Here is a 23530-nt window from a genome sequence, read left to right as displayed (position 1 = left end):
GTAAATTTTTATTTGTTTGCACATTTTAAAACTGATACCGAAGGAAGTGTTTTCAGTTTTATCAGTTGTCTGGATATAATTTTAAAAAACAACTTTAATGAAATAGCATAATTTTTTAACAATAGTAAATGAAAATTGATTAGTCAGAATCCAAGTTTAGGATGCCAGATTAAATGCTATTTTGGTCCAACTTTTAAAAATTAGATTATCATTCAAACTTTGTAAATGCTAAGAACTCTATTCCAGAGCAATTAGATATGAAAAGTTAAAACTGTGTTTATTTAATAAAGAAATTGTAATAATTAAATATTTTAGAATAGCATTATCATCTGATCAGTTTTATCTTAACACAATATTCTCATGCAAATGAGACTTTGATTTATGTAAAGAATGTCTTTTGTCTTTGTATCTTTTAAATTTTAGTAAAAGAAATTGTAATTTTACACTTATTTTCTTATGATTTCAAATAAGTCTTTAATGAAAATTATACGTTATAATATACAATTAAGTGGTAGAGTATTTTATTTCAGTTTAATTTTTTTTTTTTTTTACCAAATTTAACAATTTAATTTTTTTTTTTTCAAGTAGGATTTCAATAATTAAATTAGATGATTACTATATTGTTTGATTATTAATTTAACAAAATTGTTAAAGAATGTGACTAATGTTAAGGTAATATTTTAATCTATATTAAATTATTGGATGTAAATAAATTCAAAAAATTTAAATCTTTTAATTCATAAGAATTTTCATAACTTTTAAAAAGTTTTTTATTATATATTTATTAGACTAAAATATGCAATAGTGTAAAGTATTAAAACAAATTTAAAATTTTATTAAAAATTTCGTTTTTTGTAAACAATTCATTTTAATCTGTTTTAGTAGTTGATGAAAATTATATTTCTTTATATTACTTTATATTGCTTCAAAATTTTGAAGCATTTAAACTGTCAAATATAAAATAATTTGTGACTTTAAAAGTTATAAACTTTATATTGCAGCATTTATTGTTTAATGTAATCTATTTTTTTTTTCTTCTTTTTTTAGGATGATGAAATTAACAACCAATCTCAGTTGATTGAAAAACTGAAAGAACAGATGATGGAACAGGAAGACTTAATTGCCCAATCTCGTCGTGATTATGAAAATCTACAACAAGACATGTCTCGCATCCAAGCTGACAATGAGTCTGCAAAAGATGAAGTTAAAGAAGTGTTGCAGGCTCTTGAAGAGCTAGCCATGAACTATGATCAGAAATCTCAAGAGGTAGAGAACAAGAATAAAGAGAATGAAAATCTAAGTGAGGAACTTAGCCAAAAATTGGTAAGATATGAAAAGTTTTTATTACTGCAATTACACAAAGAAGTAATTTCTAATTCACGTCGGTGCAAATATTTTTATGGTAGTATTTTTGGTTCTTCATTGTTGTAGTGAAATTCAAAAAATGAAATATTGATTTTCAAGTGGAACCAATGGTATCTACTTGCCATGTCACTGTAATGAACATATCCAAAAATTATGAAAAACGTTAAGGTAGAAAATTAATTATTAATGAAAACAGTTTTCGAAGACAATTTTAAAAAAGTTGTTGCGTACTAGGCATCTTTCTGATTTGTTTTGTGTGTAGCTCCAGGTGCCTTTCAGTCTTCTATAAAACAAAATATAGTTTATCACCAAACCATGCATTTATAGTGACAAACTTTTAACAGGATACACTTTTCTAGTTTCTGCATTTTCACATTATGGTACTCAAGTGTAATTCATTTTAGTTGTCCAATGATCAAACACTGCATGCCTCCCAGTGACACATTCTTGAGCAGAACATCTGTTATCACTAAATCTCTCTTGTCTATGTCAGACATTCTTTTTCTCAAGGAGAGGAGTCAAAAACGAAATGCAATAAGTCTTCAGATGTACCTCTCCGCCGTACGGTGTATCGATACTCTACGGCTGACTGGGATAGCTTCCGTACATTTATATCTGATCTACCCTTACATTCCATGTTTAAAAAGGATATGTCCTCCATAGTATCAGACCTGACCGAATGGTTAATTGTAGGCCTAGACCGATTCATACCATCCAAAAAATTCCAACAAAAACCTAACAGCCAGCCATGGTTCCCCCCAGAATTTACTGCTGCCATCGCACACAGAAATCACTTTTTCCATAGCTACCAACGTAATAGATGCACTGTGACTAGAGCTGCTTTCAGGACTGCCAGCAACCACTGTAAAAGAGTAATAAAAAATGCAAGAGAGCTATATGCTTAGTCCGTTAAATCCGAAGTTGCTGAGCAGCGGCTTGGTTCCCACCAGTTTTGGCAAATAGCAAACAGGATCCTGAACAGAAGCGTGTGTTCTATCCCGACCATCATCACTGGATCTGACGTCATCTCGTCAGCATCAAACAAGGCCAAACTATTTGCCAAGAACTTTGCAGCTAATTCTACCTACACGACAAAGGCCATCAACTCCCCATATTTCCTCCTATAATAGACAACACTCTATGTAGCAATACACATGAAAAAATTGAAATAGCTTGAAATATTTCAATATTGGTATGCATAGAAAGAGCTTGATGAGCTAAGAAAGAATCTTTTTAAATTTTTAAAATCTGATTAAAATTAAGGAAGTTATGGCTATTTTTGTGCCTCACACGTTTGGATATTTTTCCCTCTTTAAGACCATATGCGTTTCGTCACATTTTTTACACTACTTTTTCAGTAAAAATGTCATATCTTTGTTAAAACACAAGACTAAGAAATGAAATTTACCATATAAGTGTAGTTTTGTACAAGGAATCAGAATATGCAACTGAAAATCTCCCAAAGTTTATGGTTTCCAAATAATCTGCAGTAAATGTGCATAAATATGCAGCAATTCCTTAAAAATGCCATGTATCCATAAACAGAAAAGAAGTTGGAGAACTCAAAGTTGAATTGTAATGTGCTTTATGTACAAAAAACTTAAATCTAAACATAAGACCATTTAAAAATGAATATATTGCAATATTTCTTTGGTATTATTGTAGATTAACACCTTCTGTTTAACCCCACTCAACTCCTTCTGACCACCCCTCCAAAATGTGATTCTACCTTTTTAGGAAATTATGTATAAAATGCCATGAAAAACTTTAATGAAAGATAAACAAATTATTTTAGAATTGAATGTAAAATAATTTCCTATTACAGGTCATTCTAGCATTTTAGGGCAGTTAACTGTTTTTTTTTTCTATGGGAAAATATGCATGCTTTTTTTTTTTTTTTTAAAGATGATTATGTGTAGTTTTAAGAGGGTTTCTATGCAATGAGAATATGGGGAGGGTTGCCATTCGGACTTTGAATTAATTGTAGGGCTAAGGAAAATTATGTGTGAACATACTGAAAACTTGACAGAGACAAAGCTAACAAAAACAATATTAGAGGGGGGAGCGGTTAGTTTCACAAAAATTTAATGTAAAATAATTCATCATTTCCTGGCCGTTCTAGCATTTTAGGACAGTTAACCAATTTATTTTTATGTGTATTTTTCTTTAAGGAAGGATCTATTTTTTGTTTGTTTGTTTTAGATGCTTGTATGTGGCTTACAGAGGTATTTTGTTGGGGGGGGGGCTTGCCACTCGAACTTAGTGTTATTGTTAGGGTTAAAGAGTGTTTTAGGAGGAGACTTGCCACACATAATTTGTATTAGAGGTGAAGTTAAGAGCTTTTTTTCAAAAAGAGCGTTCAAAAATTTGTTGATTTCTATTTTCGAGGTTGAAGGTGTTAATTCCATAGGCCGTTTATACTACGCTGGAGCAGGTTGTAAAAATATCTTTCGCTTAATAAGTAGAAAAAAAATAACGAAATAAAAAGCTTCCTAATTGTAGTTTGATGTGTTTTCTAACTGCTTTTAAAATTTCAAGAATATTGATATAGATTTTGAGGGTTTGTATTACTATACACATAGATTCAAAAAAGTTGTCAAAAAAACAAATATATAACAAATAAATGTTATCAAAAGCAAATTACTTTTCTACCTAACTGGATAATTTTTTAGTGTTTTTATTTAATGTAACGTTTATTCAGCTTGAAAACAGTGTTTACCGATGTTTTGGAAAATTTAAAATGGCGCCCGACTCTCTTGAAATGGTAAGTTTGGGGAAAAGAGTTAAAAATAAAAAAGTAGACAAAATACTGCTAGAAACTCGCTCAATATATGTTACCGTGACATAGGCTGACATATATTCGGTGAGTTTTTAACAGTATTTTGTATAGTTTTTTTTATTTTTAACTCCTTTTCTCAAACTTACCGTGTCAAAGAGAGTCGGGCCAGGCGCCATTTTTAATTTTCTACGGTAAACACTGTATTTTTTTCGAGCTGAATAAACATGTTACATTGAATAAAAACACAAAAAATATATCCAGTTTGGTAGAAAAGTAACTTATCTTGCCTTTGATAACATTTATTTGTTATATATTTGTTTTATGACAACTTTTTCGAATCTATGTATAAACGAGATTTTGATACTTATTTTGATTTTGAAAAAAAAACATTTGTGGCTGTTCGCAGTAAAACATTGTTTTAATTCGTTGTTCAAAACTAATTTAAAGAATAAAAGTGCATGCAAGCTATATATCTAAAAAAGTTTATTTTGTTTTTTTAACCATGTTTTTAAATTTGACGAGATTTGTGAGAAATTGCAACAGATTTATAATGCCGAATTGGTTAGGATTGTTGTTATTATATATTCTGAAAACCGAATAGTTCTAAACTAATGTTATTCTGATAACAAAATAGCTCTAATTAAACATATCAAAACATTTATATTCATATTTTCATGTTTTTCTTAATTCGTTCTTGAATAAAAATTAAAGAACGCGTGTTTGTTTACAACTGTGCTATCGCTGATTCTACAGGCTGGAGCTGCTGCTGCTGCTTAAACTTCATTTGACCAAATTCGATAATTAGAAACAATTTTTTTTTTCGGGTAGGTCCTTTTAAATTATCAATTACCGCGGTCCTACTCAACATAAAACAATACTTTTAATTGATAAAGATAGTAAAAAGATTGATTTACTTACTACTGGGTGTCCGAAGAATTTTTTTTTCAAAATGTTCAATACTCGTCATATTAAAGTCTTATTTTTAACACGACAAAAAAAGAAATGGTCAAAAATATTTCGGACACTTGACAGTATTAAGTGTAACACCTCTTCTAATTGGTTCCCAAATTTCATGACGAAATTCTTCATACAATCACGGTACGGACCTTTAGAAAACAGGGGGGGTCATTACAAAACCTTACCGAAAACGCCATTTTATGACGTTCACATTTTTATCACTTTATTTGCTTAAAACTCTTAAAATATATAATGTACATTCATATTTATTAATTCATTTGAAAGTATATTCATTTCCGAACAAAACAGTAGTAATTTGAAGACTTGAAGTGCTTTGGTTTAAAAAATATGGCTATTTTAGTAGAACTACCTTGAAATCTGTGATTATCCAAAGCGTTTTTTCGTCCGTGTGTATTACTACTCTATGTAACATACAAATATCTGTGCATGAGGTTGCTAAGCTAATCAAGAACCTTGATTCCAGTAAAGCAACTGGCCCTGATGGCATTCCAATTATAATGCTGAAAAAGCTTCAACCAGAACTTGCCCCCATACTTACAAAACTGTTTAAGCGTTGCCTTAAAGAGAAGTGCTTCCCAACACTCTGACAAACCTCATCAGTATGCCCTGTATTTAAGAATTCAGGTGATAAGTCATCCCCCTCTCAGTACAGACCAATAAGTCTCCTGTGTGTCATAAGTAAGTTGCTGGAATCTATATTAAATAGAGAAATAGTCAACTACCTCAGCAGAAATAACCTTCTTAATGGCATACAATATGGTTTCTGGTCTGCTAGATCTACAGCAGATGTGCTAATGGTTATATCTCATAGGATTAGTGAATCTCTTGACAAAGGCTTTCTTTCTAGGGCAATTGCTCCTGATATATCAAAAGCCTTCGATAAAGTATGGCATAAGGGCCTACTTCACAAGATTTCCAGCTACGGTATAACTGGAAATGTTTTCTCGATCATTAAATCATTTCTCTCTGATAGGCTCATAAGAGTAGTGATTGATGGGCAGAAATCAGAGGCCCACAGTATTAATGCTGGAGTCCCTCAGGGGTCAATCCTGGGCCCAACTCTCTTCCTGATCTACATCAATGATTTCTCAAAACACATACTTAAATCATTCGTTGACATCTATGCTGATGACACCACCATCTATGGCAATACATCAAAGGCCGTAAATGACACAGTTCTCTCTGATTCTCTCTCCCCTGATCTTGAGCACAATGGGGGAAGAGGTGGCTGTTTACTTTTAATGCATCTAAAACCAAGCTCCTATCTTTACATCATCAACGCTCTGATCCCCATCTGGCATCAATAGAAATGGATGGCTCTCGACTAGGGGAAGCTTCATGCTTTGATAAGCTTCTGGGCTTGACCTTTACTCCTGACCTGAAATGGAAAACGTACATCAAGTCAGTTGCCAAGGTCGCTGGAAAAATGGTAGGATCCTTTTACCGCTCGAGAAGATATCTCACTACTGATGCAATTCTCTACTTATATAAAAGTCAAGTACGTCCAAGGATGGAGTACTGTTGCCACATCTGTGCAGGAGCTGCTAAAAACAGCCTATCCTGCCTTGACAGAGTACAAAATAGGCTTAGTGGGGATGCCCTTTTCTCTTCCCTTCAACCTCTCTCCCACAGGAGAGACGTTGCGAGCATGTCTTTGTTTTATCGTTATTTCCATGGCAAGTGCTCGTCTGAGCTCTAATCTCTGGTCCCCCCTTCGCCGATCTTTCACAAAAAACACCCGTCTAGCTGAAACCACTGTCAAAAATTTTCCCCACTCTTTATCTGTGCCAAAACCAACACGTAGATTCCATGAACAAAGCTTCTTTCTTAGACGTGCACGCCTGTGGAACTCTGTTCCTTCTGCCTGTTTCCCACCTGACTACAACTTGGATATCTTCAAGTCCAACATAAACAAATTCCTGATGGACCGCCCCCTTAAGTAGACACTTTATCAAATCTCAACATTAACGTACTGTACATGTAATAACCCTTATCCCCGAATGGCTTCCAGGCCTTGATAAGTGGTGACCATGTTAAAAAAAAAAAAACTTACGAATGACCAATCATTTGTAATTCATCAATAGACCATTTGAATTAGCATCTGTTTATAGTAAGCACCCTGTTTCTACATTTACTTATCTATCATGAGAACTTTCTAAATCATTGTCTGTGCCTTGAATCACTTGGTAATATTATTTTGATTTTGGGAAATAATTAAAATGTTTACTTAATATTAAATTATTTTGTTATTCAATTTGCCAAGCAATATATTAAGTTACTTTTTTTTTTCTTTTCTTTTTTTTTCATAAAAATCTTTGACTTCATTCTGGACAATTGGCCAAATGATAGCACCATTTTTATTGTGCTGCTATCATATTTGCATCTATGACTTGAGTATTCCAAGTTTCATCGCAACATGTTGAGTCCTTACACACTTTTATTTATATTTATTTTCTCTTGCAGAGCACCTTGAATAGCTTACAAAATGAATTGGATCAGTTGAAAGATTCATCGATGCACCACAGGAAACGAGTCACTGATATGATGATTAACTTGTTGAAAGATCTTGGCGACATTGGCACGATTGTTGGTGGAAATGCTGCAGAAACCAAGGTAATCTCAGTTCACTACATTTTTTCCTTAAACTTAAAACATTCCCTTTAGGAGAACAAAATCCACTTTTTCCCAGAAATAAATGTGGTGAAACAACAACTGTGACGATGAGGATAACAGTTTGCAAAACAAAAAAATTTTACCAATAAAATAACATGGTACGTATGTTTTTCTGCAATCAGACGCATACCACAGACCACACATGACAAGGTGATTATCAATAGGACATCCTACACTTGGTTTCACTCTTTTCTGCAATTCATCTTGACCCATTATTTGAAATCTGTTATCTGCATCAAGTCTTGTCTAGGGTTTGTTAATAGATATCTTGGTATGTACGTTATGTCTAATTGTGAAAATGAAACTTGTATCACTTTTATTTTATTCCACTTTATAATGAGAAATAAATTGCATGTATATACAAAGAAAGTAGGTTGAAACAAATAAACTTACTTCATTTATATCAGTTCCAAGAATTCAAAATCAACAAATATTTGGCATACAATCATTTCTAAGATGATTTTTGAGAATTGCAAAATTCTGTTTCAATGCCATTTCCATCAGAAATAGAAGTCAGGTAAAAAAACATGAAAACTACTTAAAAAATATATATCTAATTATTAGAAAAAGCACTCGGGAGTGAAAAGAAATAAGAAAAAATACCACAGAATCGCTTATAAAAAAAAAAAAATAAATCAACAATCTTACATTTAAAGGCGATAAAAATCATGCATGAAAATTGATAATACCCCATGGTCTTGTGGTAAAATATCAGGCTACTTATGGAGTGGTGACGAGTTTGAGTCTCATCAGCAAGTTTAGCCATACTGACGAGAAAGAAATTTTGTGGCAGCAACGAGTCTTGAATATGATGAGTAGTGGTCAGTCATCAGATGTTGATAACGATCAATTAAGAGCCTTAGTTTAAGCCAATCGACACAACTGTTCAAGAACTTACTTCTGAATTAAATTTAATGTATATGATCATGTGACTTGTGATGAAAAGTGCGTTCTTTTAGACAACAGGCGATGCTCAACTCAGTGGTTAAACACTGACAAAGCTCCACAATACTTCCCGAAGTCAAAGTTACACCAAAAGGTCATGCTGACTGTTTGGTAGTCTGTGACGGGTCTCATCCATTAGTTTTTGAATGCAGGTGAAACCATTATGGTGGTGAAGTACTGTCAACAAATGGACGAAATGCAGCAGAAACTTTGACAATCAGCATTAGTCAACAGAAAAGGCCCAATTCTCCTCCACGACAATGCCCGACCGCACATTGCTAAACCGACCCTACAGAAGTTGAACGCATTGGACTATGAAACTCTCGTACGCCATATTCTCCAGACCTCTCACCTACCTACTATCACTTTTTCATTTTGACAACTTTCTACATGAGAAATGCTTAAAAAACCTAAGCGATATCAAAAACGCCTTCAGCAACTTCATCGCCACCAGAGCACAAGATTTTTACGTTACTGGCATAAATACACTTGTTTTGCATCAGCAAAAGTGTGTTGATTCTGATGATGCTAATTTCCATCAATAAATTTTTGTTTGAGCTGAAATTAAAAATTTTCTCATCAATGTGATAGGATAAAAAACACCTATTTATATTTGTTATAATCCAACTTAGCACTATCAATTTTGCATGTGTGTAGACTGAACATTGTTTTTGATCATAATCAGTTTCAACATTAAATGATCTCAGAAGGATTGACTTGCCGTAAAATAAATTTTAAATGTTTTTAAAGCAATTCGTTTGTTAACTTTGCAGCAAGACTTGAATAATTTTGTACTAATTTTCATATGTAATCTTTTGTTTAATTCAATTTTTTTTAAAGTGTAAAAAAGCAACTCAATAATAATATCTACAATTTTATCATTTCTAGCCTACTGCTGGTTCTGGTGAGAAGATTGAAGAGGAATTCACTGTCGCTCGTTTGTATATTAGTAAAATGAAATCCGAAGTGAAAACGTTGGTGAGCCGAAACGGTCAACTTGAAACTACCCAACAAGACAATATGAAAAAGATCGATGAACACGAAAAGGATTTGTCCAATTGCAAATTACTTATTCAGCAGGTAATTTTTTTTGATTTTTAACAATTAGCTTTATTTGCAAAACCATCTGTTATATAAAGGGTAGTTGTCTATGCGTTTTGTATGTTCAACTAAAAGGCAAAAACTACAAAACAGACCCACAAAGTTAGTATATTCTTGATCGGCTTTGCTCTCGATGCATATCTAAAATTAAAAAAAAATATTTTTGAGTGTCTTTATCAGCAGGAGAGGGTGAGAGCTTTTTGATTTTTTAGTGTTATGTATTTATTCGAAAATAAAATCCAGACTAATTCTATGAAAAGCTTATATAAAGGACAGTTGTCTGTATCTGTGTGTTTGTACGTCTAGTTAAAACTCGAAAACTACAAAAGAAACGCCCATGAACTTGGTGTGTTCTTAATTAGCATTGCCCCAGATGAATAATATTTAAAAAAAATTATTCATTCTTTGACTATATACTGACACAGATTTCATCAGGGGAGGTCGTTTTTTTCAGCCATTTCATGTACTAATGGAACAGAAGTACTTCCCTTATGCTGACTTGTTTCTTGAAAGGAGTTTGTATGTACAGTGAGAGAAATGGAATGGGCTTAAAAGAAAGAGGGAACACTGGAGGAGAGGAGTGATAAGGAAAGATAATCTTAATAAAAATGTTATACTTTTGCTCCAGGCAATGCAGAGCAGCTGTGCTAGTCTATTATATAAAGGACTAGAGAAGAATTTGCTAGGCAAAGGAGAAAGAGGGGTTTAAGAAGAGAAAGAGAGGTTGAGAGATAGAAGTTTTAATAGAAATGTTTTACCTTTTCCCTGGGCAATGCTGGGTAGCCCCGCTAGTGCATGTGAAGCATTCACTATTTATTTATATTAAAAGTAAATTATCGAAATTGCTCTTATGCTTGGAAATGAACTCGATACAAATAAAGAGAATAAATATTTTCTCGATGTTGTTATCATGTATTTATATTAAAAATTCTAATGATATACACTTTTATTCAGTTTTATTCATTTAAAAACTTATATTTAGGGATGGGTAAATGAGAGTAAAAGTAATTTTTGTCACCCAAAATTTAACTTTGAATGGAAAAATAACGTCCGGTTATTAATATCTAAGCTCTGTATACCGCAAAAAGCATCCAGCTGGCTAAATGCAAGAAACAACGAAATAATTATCAAATGTAACTAAATGTTATTTGAATAAAAATTATCAACCTGACATAAAGCACCTGCATGGTGGGGGGGGGGGCTTGATCAGTTGTCAAAAAGAAGATCAGTTAAAAGTATTTTAAAGATCATTTTCGGCAAAAGGTTACACAGGTGTAATTAAAGTTAGGTCAATTCAGTGAAATAACAATGACCGAATAAAATGCCCTTGGGGTGTAGTTACAGTGACGATACCATCCCAAGGGGGCATTTAAGGTGATCACAAATAAATGTATTATAAATAACTGAAAAAGATATGAATTTAGCCCAATAATCAACCTGTCAAATTATCGTTTGTGTATCTTCCTCCTAACAACCAACTATCCATACCTGTCATTGAGAATAAAGATGTTAAAGTATCATCATTCTTTCAAATGCAACAGAAATACAGTAATTTACCAAAAAAAAATCAGAAAAATTATGATATAAATGAAAATTTTAATATTTATCAAATAATTAATGAATGTCAGTTTTTTTAGATCATATAAATTTTACCCCATCCCCCTCCTTTCAAGAACAAAATTTGTCTCATTATACCCATAGTCAATCACCTTTACCAGAAGGTGTAAATGGAAAAAGAAAATTCTTTTCTGGAAAGCTTTGTATATTTTTTCATTTATACCTGCAGAATATTATCTCTCTTAACATTTATTAATAAATACTGAAGATTTTAAGATAATTTTCTGTTTTTTAGTGGCTTTTTCTATTTTCAACTGTGTTTTTTACGCTGCCAGACTTTAGAAAATACTTTTTGACAGTTTTATCTATCACATTGTTCACAGACCTTGGCAACCTCAATTGTAAATAATCTCAGCAGGGTTACAGGTCATACCTGTTAATTCAAGTATCTTCATTTTTGGGATTAATTATTTTGTTTCTCGCTACATTTAATAAATTTGTAAGCTTTTTTTTTTTTTTTTTTTTCAATCTGAAAATATCACATGTCAGAATATACCAGCAAAGCCACTTTGCATTGTCCTAAGCACAAATATGGTTACAGTTTCATATTAAGTTACTAAAATGTTGAATGTCAGTTTGGTGTTTTCAACCTGTCTTTTAAATATTTAAAAATTTTCTTGCAATTTAAAGGAACTATTTAGAGAATACAAATATATTCTCATTGTTTTAAACTTTAAAATAATTTGTTTTAATTTATTCAGCATGAAGCTAAAATGGCTAGTTTACAGGAAGCCATCAAAGATTCTGAGAACAAGAAGAGATCATTGGAAGACAACGTGGACTCTCTTAATGAAGAGTATGCCAAACTTAAAGCTCAAGGTTAGTTTTTTTTCTCTTTTATTTTTAATTGATCAAATGAAGGAAATACTAAATATCTTTAATTTAGTCACCTTTTATATAGAAGAAATATGAACAGTTTCTATATTAGTGTGCTAATGTAGATATATAAAACTTGATTTGCATATATATATATATATATATATATATATATGAGAGAGAGAAAGTAGGAATAGTGATAAATTTACAATAGTATTATAGTTCCAAGAATTAATGATGAATATTTTGATGTACGATCGTTTCCAAGATGCTTAGGATTTTTTATTTTCTTAGATGAATTCCAATATGTATTGTCAGCACCTTTCTAAAAATAGCGAAGTTCAGTAAAAACAAAAATACTTTCTTATTCCACAAATATTTCAAAATTTTTTTATAGTAAGAAAAAAAAAACAAATGAAAAATTACATGAAATTATATTTGCTCCACCAATAATCAAGATAATAATCTTAACAATAGTAACAGTTCATAAGAATAATCATAATGGCAGTAATATTTATAAATGTATAAAGATTTTGGTTATTATAAGAAATGTGTACTATAAGATTCAGTAAAATACATTTCCAAAAATTTACTGGATTTTTATTTTTTTTAAATGCCTTAAGAATATGTTGTATGGTACTATGCTGTGATGACCATGTTTTTTGATTGGTTGTTCTGTAACAACGCTGTTTTAAAAAAATCCAGACAACTTTGTTATAGATTTGGGTAATTAATTGGTCTGTCGACAGTGCCAAGACCTGCAAAGTTCACAATTCCAAATATTTATTCGAACATAGTTATATAACAGTTTTACTATTCATGTAGGGCAAATTAAGGTATGACACAGCATAATGTCTCTTGGTGATTCTCTATTTGTGTGAGATTTAGGTACGATGGATTGTAATATTGTTGGGAATTCTGTATGACACCAGAACGAATATGTAATATTTGTTCTGTTTAATATGGAGGGGTTTATATTATGTACGTGTGTCTAAACTTGTGTATTATCTAGGTCAATCGGAGAAAACAATGTCTGATCCGTCTCTGATCTTGTTTGACGGGTCTTCAGCTGCAAAGAAGATTTGTCCCAATGAATCAACAAATCTCTGGTTGTCTTTTCAGCAGCTTTTATTACCGATGGTTGTAGACTAACGTATTCTGATCCCCTCTATCCACTATCTCTCCCTCTTGATTCGATTGATCAAATCATACATGTTTTTTCCAAACCTCTACCGAATTCCATGTCACTTTAAAATTAGCTATGTAAACCTACGTCAGACTCTAGAGGACAATCTATTTTAAATTATTGTTTATGTTCTACATTCTTTTCTATTAAACATCTTAAATAATTTTCTCTGTAAATATTTATTTTGCTCTAACATTCTATTTTTACAAATATTACAATAATAATAACAATTGTCAACTAGCAATACTTTTGCCGTTACCCTGCTAATATCTAACATTATCTTTTTTTTTTACCAGACTTAAGAGAAATATAAAAAAAAATGTTCCCTTAAGTTAAGATATGTTTAAGTTGTTCAAATTGTAAATACGTTGTTTATAGTGTTTTTTGTTTATTTTTAATAAATGTTAAAAAAAAAAAAATGACAATGAAAAGTAAATATATCAACAAATTATTCAATTTCCCTAAATCTCAGCCCTTCAGTTTGGAAAAAATAAATTTTTTCTTTTACAAAGATTTTTGATGGAAATAAAATGGTATGCCAGTCTAAATAACAGCTACTTGTTCTTGACATAAGAATCCCAAGTTGTTTGAATGACGTGTCTAAATATCACACAAATACAGAATAAGCAGGAGCAATTGTATGTTTATTATGCCTTAATTTATTGTATAGAATTGGTAGAATCTGTTGAATAACAACAGTATGTATAAAACAAAACAATGTTTATGGAGAAACAAGTTGAGGAATCTGACTGGTGCTAACTCTTAGTTAAGGAACTTTGGAGTTTTCTTTATGCTTTTGTTAGACATTAATTTGGAGATGCTTTCTTTTTAGTCTAATTTTCTTGTTTTTCATCAGTTGTTGAATTCTTTTTCTCATCATTAAAATTAATTTTAAGTTTAACAAAATTCATATTGCTAGTGAACTTGTGACACAAATCATGGTGTCACTGCTCATTATTCCTATCTATACGCGAGTTGCTTTTCTTTTGCTCATACTAACAATCTCTGTGGCTTTCTCCTCCCTTTTGCATACATGAATTTTAAACCAATAACTTTTCTTACTCCTTTTTTTTCTAAATCAGAAAATTCTAAATTAATACTTTTTCTCTTTCTCAAATTGAGATGCTTGCTCGCTTCTAAATGTTAGAAAATATTTTTTAACAGTTTCATCCATCACATTGTTCACTGACCTTGGCGACCTCAGTTGCAAACAATCTCAGCAGGATCGTAGGTCATACTTGTTATGAGTATCTCCAATTTTTAGGAGCACTTATGTTTTGAGTTTTGTTTATGCTTTTGTTAGATGAGTTTAATTTGGAGATGCTTTCTTTGTAGTTTTATCTTGTTTTTTACCAGTTATTGCTGAATTCTTTATCTTCATTAAAATGGCTTAATTTTAGTTAAGTTTAATTAACAAAATTCATATTGCTAAAGAAATTGACACAAATCAGTGTCATTGCTCATTATTCCTATCTATAGGTAAGTTGCTAAAATGTTACATTTCACATTTCTTTAAACCTTTTGTGCTCGCCTATAAATAAAATCCTGTTATTTTCACAGAACAAATGCATTTATCTGCTTTGACCGAACGGGAGAAGGAAAGCAGTCAAGCGAGTGAAACCCGAGAAGTTCTTGAACAACAAATGGAAATGCACCGCGAACAGCACCAAAAACAACTTCAATCCTTACGAGATGAAATTTCAGAGAAGCAGGCGACTGTTGAAAATCTTAAAGAGTAAGTTTTTCCTCTCGGTTTTACCAATTAGATTTATCTATTATAAAAATTGTAGTAACCCATCAACAGTGGAAAAACAAATCCTCTCTCTAAACTGTAAATTGTTTTTCCACTGTTGATGGGTTATTACCCGAAAGGACCTTTGGAATAAGTACCATCTACAGTTAAAAAAATTCAGATAGGTAAATAAATATAAATTTAAAAAAAAAAAAAAATGATTGAATTATTTACCATTTATTTATCTGCTTTATATTCCTGCATTGTAAGCCTTCAAAAAATACCTTGTACGTTATGATTAAATATTTTAGAAGAAGGATCCAATGTAGAATGGTTTTGTTTAAATGAACTAAAAGATCAATACATAATCGTTTTTTTTATATAAATCTTGTAACTCTTATTCATATACATTTTTTAATCTTTCATAAAAATATCCAATAAATTAAGTTTTTCTTTATGTCGGTAGTTATGGAGAATAGACGTTTTGTTCAAATCAAAGTATTTATAGTAAACCAATGATGTTGGCTACTGCGATTTCCTTGGTTCAGTGTTTTATGTAAACTGTCTAGAAAATTCTGACTATAGCACAGTCCTTATTCTGTATAAGTACCAAAATTGCTAACATTTTGTTTTCTAATTTTTTAAAATGTATTTATTTTAAATTTATTTTTTAGTGATAACCAGAGACTTAATTTGGCGCTGGAAAAACTCCAATCTGATTATGACAAACTGAAGCAAGACGAGGTCGTGAAATCATCCAAGTTGGCTGAATTGTCATTGCAGATCGATCGCCGAGAACAAGCGAAACAAGATCTTAAAGGACTTGAGGAAACTGTGGTATGCTTTTAGTTCCTATTGCTTTTTCAGTTTTCGCATGTTTAATGAAATTTGGCTAGCAAATATGTTGAGCGGCATATAGATCTTGTTCTGCCTTGTTATTGTAATGTTATCCCTACATTCTTTAAGGAGGAGTCCTTCTAGACCAGGGTTTTCCAATGAGGTCTGTACCGCTCACCAGGAGTGTGTTACGAGACTTTAGGTGGGCAGTGGCCAAATTTATCTAGTAACATTACTGTTTCTCAACTTATTGCTAATCATCAACAATAATCTGCACATTGGTCGGTGATTCCTGTGATTATTTTTATTTTATTGATTATTGTATTAGCAATGGTTTGATATATTAATTGACCAACTTGATTTATAGTTGTTACTGTTCCTATTCGATTGACAGAATTTTGTTGAATAAACTATTATGAATATTCAATTTATTTTCACTTTAATTAGGTACTATCATTACTACGAACATTATTATGTAAGAACGCATGTAAGGAGGGGATGGTAGTAGGTATTCAAGTGGTCTTTGCCGAAAAAGGTTGGGAGGTCCTGTTCTAGACTAAGGCAGTTTTTATTTTGTGCCCTTTTTTTTAATAAGGGAGTAGATTTTCCCCACATTAAAAGCTGATCAAGGGTTTAACTTTGCCCTTGTGATGAGGCAAATAGAAAAAGTGCTGTGGTTTTGTGTATTTGCAATTTGTATCTTTACGATAGTTCTGACTCCCTGCTATTAAGACTGAAGCTGCCAAAACTGGAGTCAGCTATGCATTACAATCGCTTATGGTGGCATGGCCATGTTGAACAAAGCCCTGATTGGATAAATAGATGTATATACATTTCAATCGATGGTAATTGACAAAAAAGCTGAAGAAGACTTGAAATGACTCGGTTAAAGATAACCTTAAGCAATATATTAAAACCAATATAAATGATAGTGATTTCATGAAGAAAATCACTTCATATTTTCACGACGATATTTGTTGTGGGGAAGATCACATTGAATGAACGAGTATAATCCCCTATTCTAACAATTGTTTACAAAAGTAAAACAGGTAGTTATAAAAAATTTTCCAGCATTAAATTTAATACTACAACCCTTTATTATAAAAGTTTGAATCATTTAAAACCAGGCAAAAACATCTGCAAGAATCTACAGGTTTTTGATATGCTAATGCTATTAATTTTGCTCAGAAGTAAATCATTGACAACTAATGTGTGGACACACACATAAACATCATTGATATATATATATATATATATATATATATATATATATATATGTATGTAAATTTCTTTTGATTATTTTAAAAGGTAGAGAAGTGTTAATATTATGTGGAAAATATTAAATATTGATTTTCTTTTTATTATTTTTCTTTTAAATGCTTGTTTTTTTTTTTTCTATTTAAGGCAAAGGAACTGCAAACATTACATAATCTTAGAAAACTTTTTGTACAAGATCTACAAAACAAAGTTAAAAAGGTAAATATTGTTTTTCTAATATGTACATGAGTGTATTTATGTGTACGTATATATATATGTATGCACATACACACAGTGTACACTGTCAGAAGTGGTGAAAAAAATTACTCTTTACCTGTGTTCGCACAAATATTATTCATATATAAAATAACTGAATTAAAATTATAAGATGGAACAAAGAAAAAGTTAAAAAAAAAACAAACAAAAGCAAATAGAAAAATTATGGAAATAGATTTGCTTTTTGAATTTTCCTAAATATTGAATGGATTTTTCTGCCAGTTTTTTTGTTTAATTAACTTCTGTGTGCATCTCTCTCTGTGTAGCATAACCACGTTGACACACCTTAGATCACTGAAGTTAAGCAACATTGAGCCTGGTCAGTACTAAAATGAGTGACCATTTAATTCCAGGTGCCGTATACATTCTGCTTATCTCGGCATAGTTTTCAGTCGTCCTGGACTTCTTGCCACTGGACTCAAGCAGTGCCAATTCAGGAGAGGTGTGGTTGGGGATTGCAAAACCCTTGCCTAACAATTACACGTACAGCTACCCTTACAGGGTGTGTGTGTGTATATCCATCCTTAAATACACATTGCTCTTTATTATAGAGTAGAGGATATATATAAGTTTCTTGCATGCTATATTAATATTTGAAAAAAAAATTTTTTTTATATTTAAAATATTAAATGAACATTTAGTGTTATAGGTGCAGCAATAATTCCCGAATGGCTCCTGGGCCTTGATAAGTGGTGACCACCATGTAAAAAAAAAAAAAAAAAAAAAGCTTTGGACTTGTCTTGCTAGTTTTCTACCTTGGCTAGTGCACCACTTTCAGTAACAATCTTAAGAAAGGCATGAATCCAGCTATGGATGAAATAGTAAAATGATTGTGAACTAACAATCACAAATAAAGGTCATCATGTGAAAAAAACATGAATTAGATAACAAATTGATTTATATGACCTATGATTTTTTTTATGGAAATTGCTCCAGACAAGGCATGAAGTCATTTGATGTAAGGAGATATATATATATATATATATATATATATATATATATATATAACCTACTTCAGAATCAAAAACAACTAGCCAACTAGCTAAGTGTAATATGTATAGATTCCGACCTAGAAAATAGCAATTCTTTCCCCATTATAAAAAACATCGCTCATGGAATGTGAGGACTAAAGGACAAAATAAGGAGAGCAATGAAAGTAAAACTCAAGATTAACATTCTACTTCATTGTGAACACCTTTTTAACAATTCTGTTTTATGTGTACTTAAAGCAATTTGAATTCTTTGATATTTTTCAATCAATTACATCATTTTTAAACGTGTTTATTTAAGTTATTAAATGAATGTTTACTTAAATATTTACAAATGATATAAATTATTTTTTTACCCAAGAGCTTTTTAAAAAATTTTTTTCTTTTAACTTACAAGTTTTTTTGTTTTTTTTTAATTGTTTTTAAATTTCACATGTCTAATGGAAGGTTTGTTTCATTTGCAGTCATGCAGCAAGACCGAGGAAGAAGATGAAGATACTGGCGGTAATGCAGCCCAGAAACAAAAGATCTCTTTCTTAGAAAATAATCTTGAGCAATTGACCAAGGTTCACAAGCAGGTTGGTTTTATTTTTATTTCAACACTTGATTTGTCGATATCTATTAACACTTATAATTATTTACATTGCTAATTTAAAGTTTCAAATTTCAGACTATCTTTAACAATTTTTTTTTTTTTTTACCATGGAAATACATTTTATAATTTGTCTGTGGAAAGAATTAAATTATTAAATAAATGAAATTTCTATAAAGTTTCTTTCCAATAACTTCCTGTTTGTGGAAAATGTTACCACAAGATTGCTTCTCTAAAGAGTTAAACTTGTTCATTTTCAAATTTAATTTCAAACACTTGTGAACTGTCATCAGAAATCCAATTTTATTCATTCCATTCATTTTTCCTATAACAAAAATTTAACTATTGATTAATTTTGTTAACCTTGGTTTTTAGTGGCTTTTTTAATAAGTGGTGACTTAGTAAAAATAGTTTTTATTTAAAAACAAAAAAAACAAGCTAAGATTTAATGGTAAAAGATAGGGTGAAAAAATATTATATTTTATTTTTTTCATTTCCTTAAAACTTAATTATTAATTAAACATTTGTTATATGCTAGCTTGTTCGAGACAATGCTGACTTGCGCTGTGAGTTGCCCAAGCTGGAGAAAAGGTTACGTGCTACTATGGAGCGAGTCAAGTCCTTGGAATCTGCTCTCAAGGATGCCAAGGAAGGCGCTATGAGAGATAGAAAAAGGTACTATATTTGTCCTTTATCTTTTACAAACAATTGTCTGCTACTTGTTTCTCCTCTCTCTTTCTCCTCTCATTTCCCTCCCCAACCTTGTAACGAGTCTCTTTACCCGTTTGATCTTTCTTCTGTGCTTTATGTGTAATTGGTTAATTAAGAATAATTTGTTTTCATTGATATTAGTAAATATTGCAGAACTTTTTAATTGGTAATTATTTAGAAATGTTTCATTTATTAAATTTTAATTTAGTATTAGATAAATCTTTGAATCTTATTAAAATCAGAATAATCAACAAAGCTGATGGTGTGAGATTAATATACATTTCCATCCCTACAATTATACATTTTCGCCCCCTCTCAGATGGTACTAGGTGATAATACTGTGAAGATAGTAGACCCTTTCTGCTATTTAGATATGCTGAGTTAAATTTCTGTCTCAGATAAATTTTGATCATTGGTTGCACCATTTTGCTTTTAGTTGAGTATTCAAATGATTTTTAATTGTAAAATAAGTTTTGGTACATGTCCAGAATTCGACCTAATTAAAAAGCAAAAATAAAGAAAATAATCTTTGATGTACACACCTGTCACAGAACGAAAATATCTTTTTTTTAACTAAAAGGATCAAATTTTATGGGGAAGCAAAAGAAATCTCATTACTGTTTTTAAAAATAAGGGCAGATGGCTCCACAATAATTCAAACTTGCGAGATCAGCCTTATGTTAACAATTTCACATTAATCGCTTAAAAACAATTTTCTTTTGTAAAAAACAAAAAACAAAAAAACTTTGATCAATTTACGTGGTTTTTGGAATGTGACATTTTCATTCGATGATTGGTACATACATCATAAAAATATTTTGTAATTTTGTTTTTTGATTAGATTGAATTTTGGACAGCTCTAAAGTTTCTTTTTTTACCGTTTTAATCCTTTTCTAAGTTTAATATTTATTAACAATATTTTTACATAAATATTTCTACATACTGATAAATAAGCAGTAATTTTTAGAATTCTAAGCCATTGAGCAGATATAGTAAGTTGTGTGGTGGCAGACGGTTCTCCTGATAAAGTTCATGAATTAAAAACTGAACATTTTGCATAAGAAATATGAAGAAAAAGAAGACATTTTGTTACTAGTGTACATCCTCCATAAAGAATGGAGCAAAATATAATGCTCAGCCAATGTTCTCACTGATATTCATATAAAAAGAATACTCAGTAATTTAATTTTTCATATATGAATTATCATTTCTGATGACCTAAAGAAAAATCACATCCACGATTGATTTTTAATTTAGAGTTAAAAATTTCTTTCCAAATTCATTTCTGGTGGCAAGGACTGTCTGACTTGCTATTTGCTTTCTTGTGTTCCCTCACCACTTGAAATGATTTCATCCAGAGTTAGAAAAGGGCACTTTTTTAATTGCTAATCTTGGTGTGATGAGAAAGATTTCTATTTATTTATATAATAAATACACATTGACATTCGTTATAGAATGAAAGAAATTTAAGATTTCCATAAATGATTTCCATGAAAACAGTTTATTAAATCTGGCACTTTAAATTTCATCAGTCAAGTTTTTAAATTGAACATCAAAATCTATTGCATTTTTTTTTTTTTTTTTTTAAAGGTACATGAAAATTTATATTAAACTTCTTAAATTGTATTCAGACTTTTATAACTGTTGGCATATTAAACATATATATTCTATTAAATAGCCATCTTTTCCAGTTACTTGAACTCTATTTTGTGAACAATACAAAATTCAACCATTTTTATATAAATATTTATTGCTTATACCGTATTAGGCACGAGTAAAAATCACATTCAAAATAAACATTCTTTGATATACTTGTGTATCATGCAAAAATAAATATCTTCGCCAAAAATTTAGAAAGTAGAAATTTTGGTGCTTCTATATTGTAATAAAAAAAATTGAATTTTAAGTAAAACAAATGGTATCTATGTAATTGTCATGTTGTAAATAGTAACATATCCAAATATTATGAAAAACGATAAGATAGAAAAATAATTAATAATGAACAACAGTTTCCGATAAAATTTGGATGAGGAATAAAATTTGTTCGACTTTTGAATTACGTAAGCAACAGAACTTAATTATTTCCCTTACTAATTTATTTCTTTTCTTTTAGTAAGCGTAACATAAGTGTAACTCTTTGTTTCACAAATTTCTTTTTTCATTAATAATTATTTTTCTACCGTATCGTTTTTGTAATTTTTGGATATGTTAGTATTTGAGACCTGATAATTACGTAGGTACCATTTGTTTCACTTAAAATTCAATATTTTCTTTATAATAAAGAAGCGCCAGAGTTACATCAAAAATCGTTTTTCATATTTTGCTGATTTATTATAGCTTGGTTGAATAACACTGACTTATCTCCCACTGCTTTGAGATTTCCACTCTTATCAATGGCTGATGGGCAAAATATAATAAAACTGATTTTTACTTTTAATTAAAATTATACTTGATAATTTTTCATAATTTTTAATGTAGATACCTATTTTTATATGATATGTAAGTATATCAGTTTTTCCTGTTAATTTATTTGGAACCACGATTTTCACCTGTACTGTGTAGGCACCAAATATTTATTTGATTTGGTAATCAAATTATCAGTATTACTAAAATCACTATCTTTTGTTAAACAATGTCAGTCTAATAAAAATAACTGGACATTTGGTGAAAGGTTTTCTTCTAATGACTGTATCATCTCATTTGAATTCTATTCGCCTTGCTTATTTAACCTTTCTCTTTAACGTTGGCCCGGCTCTCAACTTGTGCTTGGATGATGTAAATATGATCCAAACCTCCAAGTTGGCAGGCTTTATAGAGTATTACTAATATTCCACAAGTTTTTTACTTGCATCTAATAATCATATGCTGGGAGATTTATACCGATTACTTGCCACCTCATTACATTAATCTAAATTTTCTTTAATGTATGGAAACTGCAGTACCATTTGGTACTTGAATTAACAATAGCACTTTTGAAAATGGTAGGTACCAGCACGAGGTGGATAGAATCAAGGAAGCTGTTCGCCAGAAGAACCTCGCTCGCCGAGGACATGCTGCACAAATAGGTAAGTAATAAACGTTTTTTTTTTCTTTTTCTTTTATTTAAATATTTTTCTCCACAGATTATTAAATCTTATCTAACATACAAGCATCGTTCCAAAAGTAAAATCGTTTTTGAACTCCAAAAGTTGGAGAGCTACGAAGACAAAAGTCGTACCATTAAAACAAGCAATCTTTTGTGCTAAAGAATTTATTTTTCTACATGGTCAGCACCATTTTCACTACACTTCTGCCAAGAATTCAATGATGCATCTCTGCTTCTGACACATGTCCATGACAGGAGTGGCTTTCCTAGAATCTCACACCGTCAATATTTGCAACAGAGATAAAACTTTCAGGTCATGAATGCATAAGTTGTCATCATAACTATGCAATTTGCAATCCCTCTGATCCATTTGGTCAGAAGAAAAAATAGAAGGCATTACTTTTAGAACGCTCACATAAATCAAACCAAATTTATTGGCAAAAATAAAGTGCAACAAGCCATGTAAAAAGACATATGAACGTCGATATGCCTTCTAAATAGGCACTGTCGATGGGGCATTAGAATACGCTGACTGCCCCCCTGCAAAGGGTAAAAGTCCCTCAATGGGGGTCCTGGATATGATCTTAAACT

At 31.0% G+C, this 23530-nt stretch overlaps 1 protein-coding gene across 2 annotated transcripts in view; it reads left to right on the top strand.

Moving 5' to 3' along the window:
* The window catches only part of LOC145291217 (kinesin heavy chain), a 134730-nt gene that overhangs the window by 98218 nt on the left and 12982 nt on the right, over positions 1–23530 (top strand). The window contains exons 13-22 of one of the 2 annotated variants that reach the window (XM_080136804.1): positions 1048–1323; positions 7586–7735; positions 9629–9820; positions 12160–12277; positions 15021–15195; positions 15867–16029; positions 17434–17505; positions 19016–19129; positions 19682–19818; positions 22840–22919. In XM_080136804.1, coding sequence (XP_079992930.1) covers positions 1048–1323; positions 7586–7735; positions 9629–9820; positions 12160–12277; positions 15021–15195; positions 15867–16029; positions 17434–17505; positions 19016–19129; positions 19682–19818; positions 22840–22919 — 1477 coding nt within the window. Of the gene's footprint in view, positions 1–1047; positions 1324–7585; positions 7736–9628; positions 9821–12159; positions 12278–15020; positions 15196–15866; positions 16030–17433; positions 17506–19015; positions 19130–19681; positions 19819–22821; positions 22920–23530 lie in introns of both variants that reach the window. The other variant, XM_080136803.1, reaches the window with a different exon arrangement.

Source organism: Euprymna scolopes, chromosome 12, assembly GCF_053919585.1.
Source record: "Euprymna scolopes isolate OS-2025 chromosome 12, ASM5391958v1, whole genome shotgun sequence".
NCBI classification, from domain to species: Eukaryota; Metazoa; Mollusca; class Cephalopoda; order Sepiida; family Sepiolidae; genus Euprymna; species Euprymna scolopes.
This window is presented reverse-complemented; position numbering and strand designations above follow the sequence as displayed.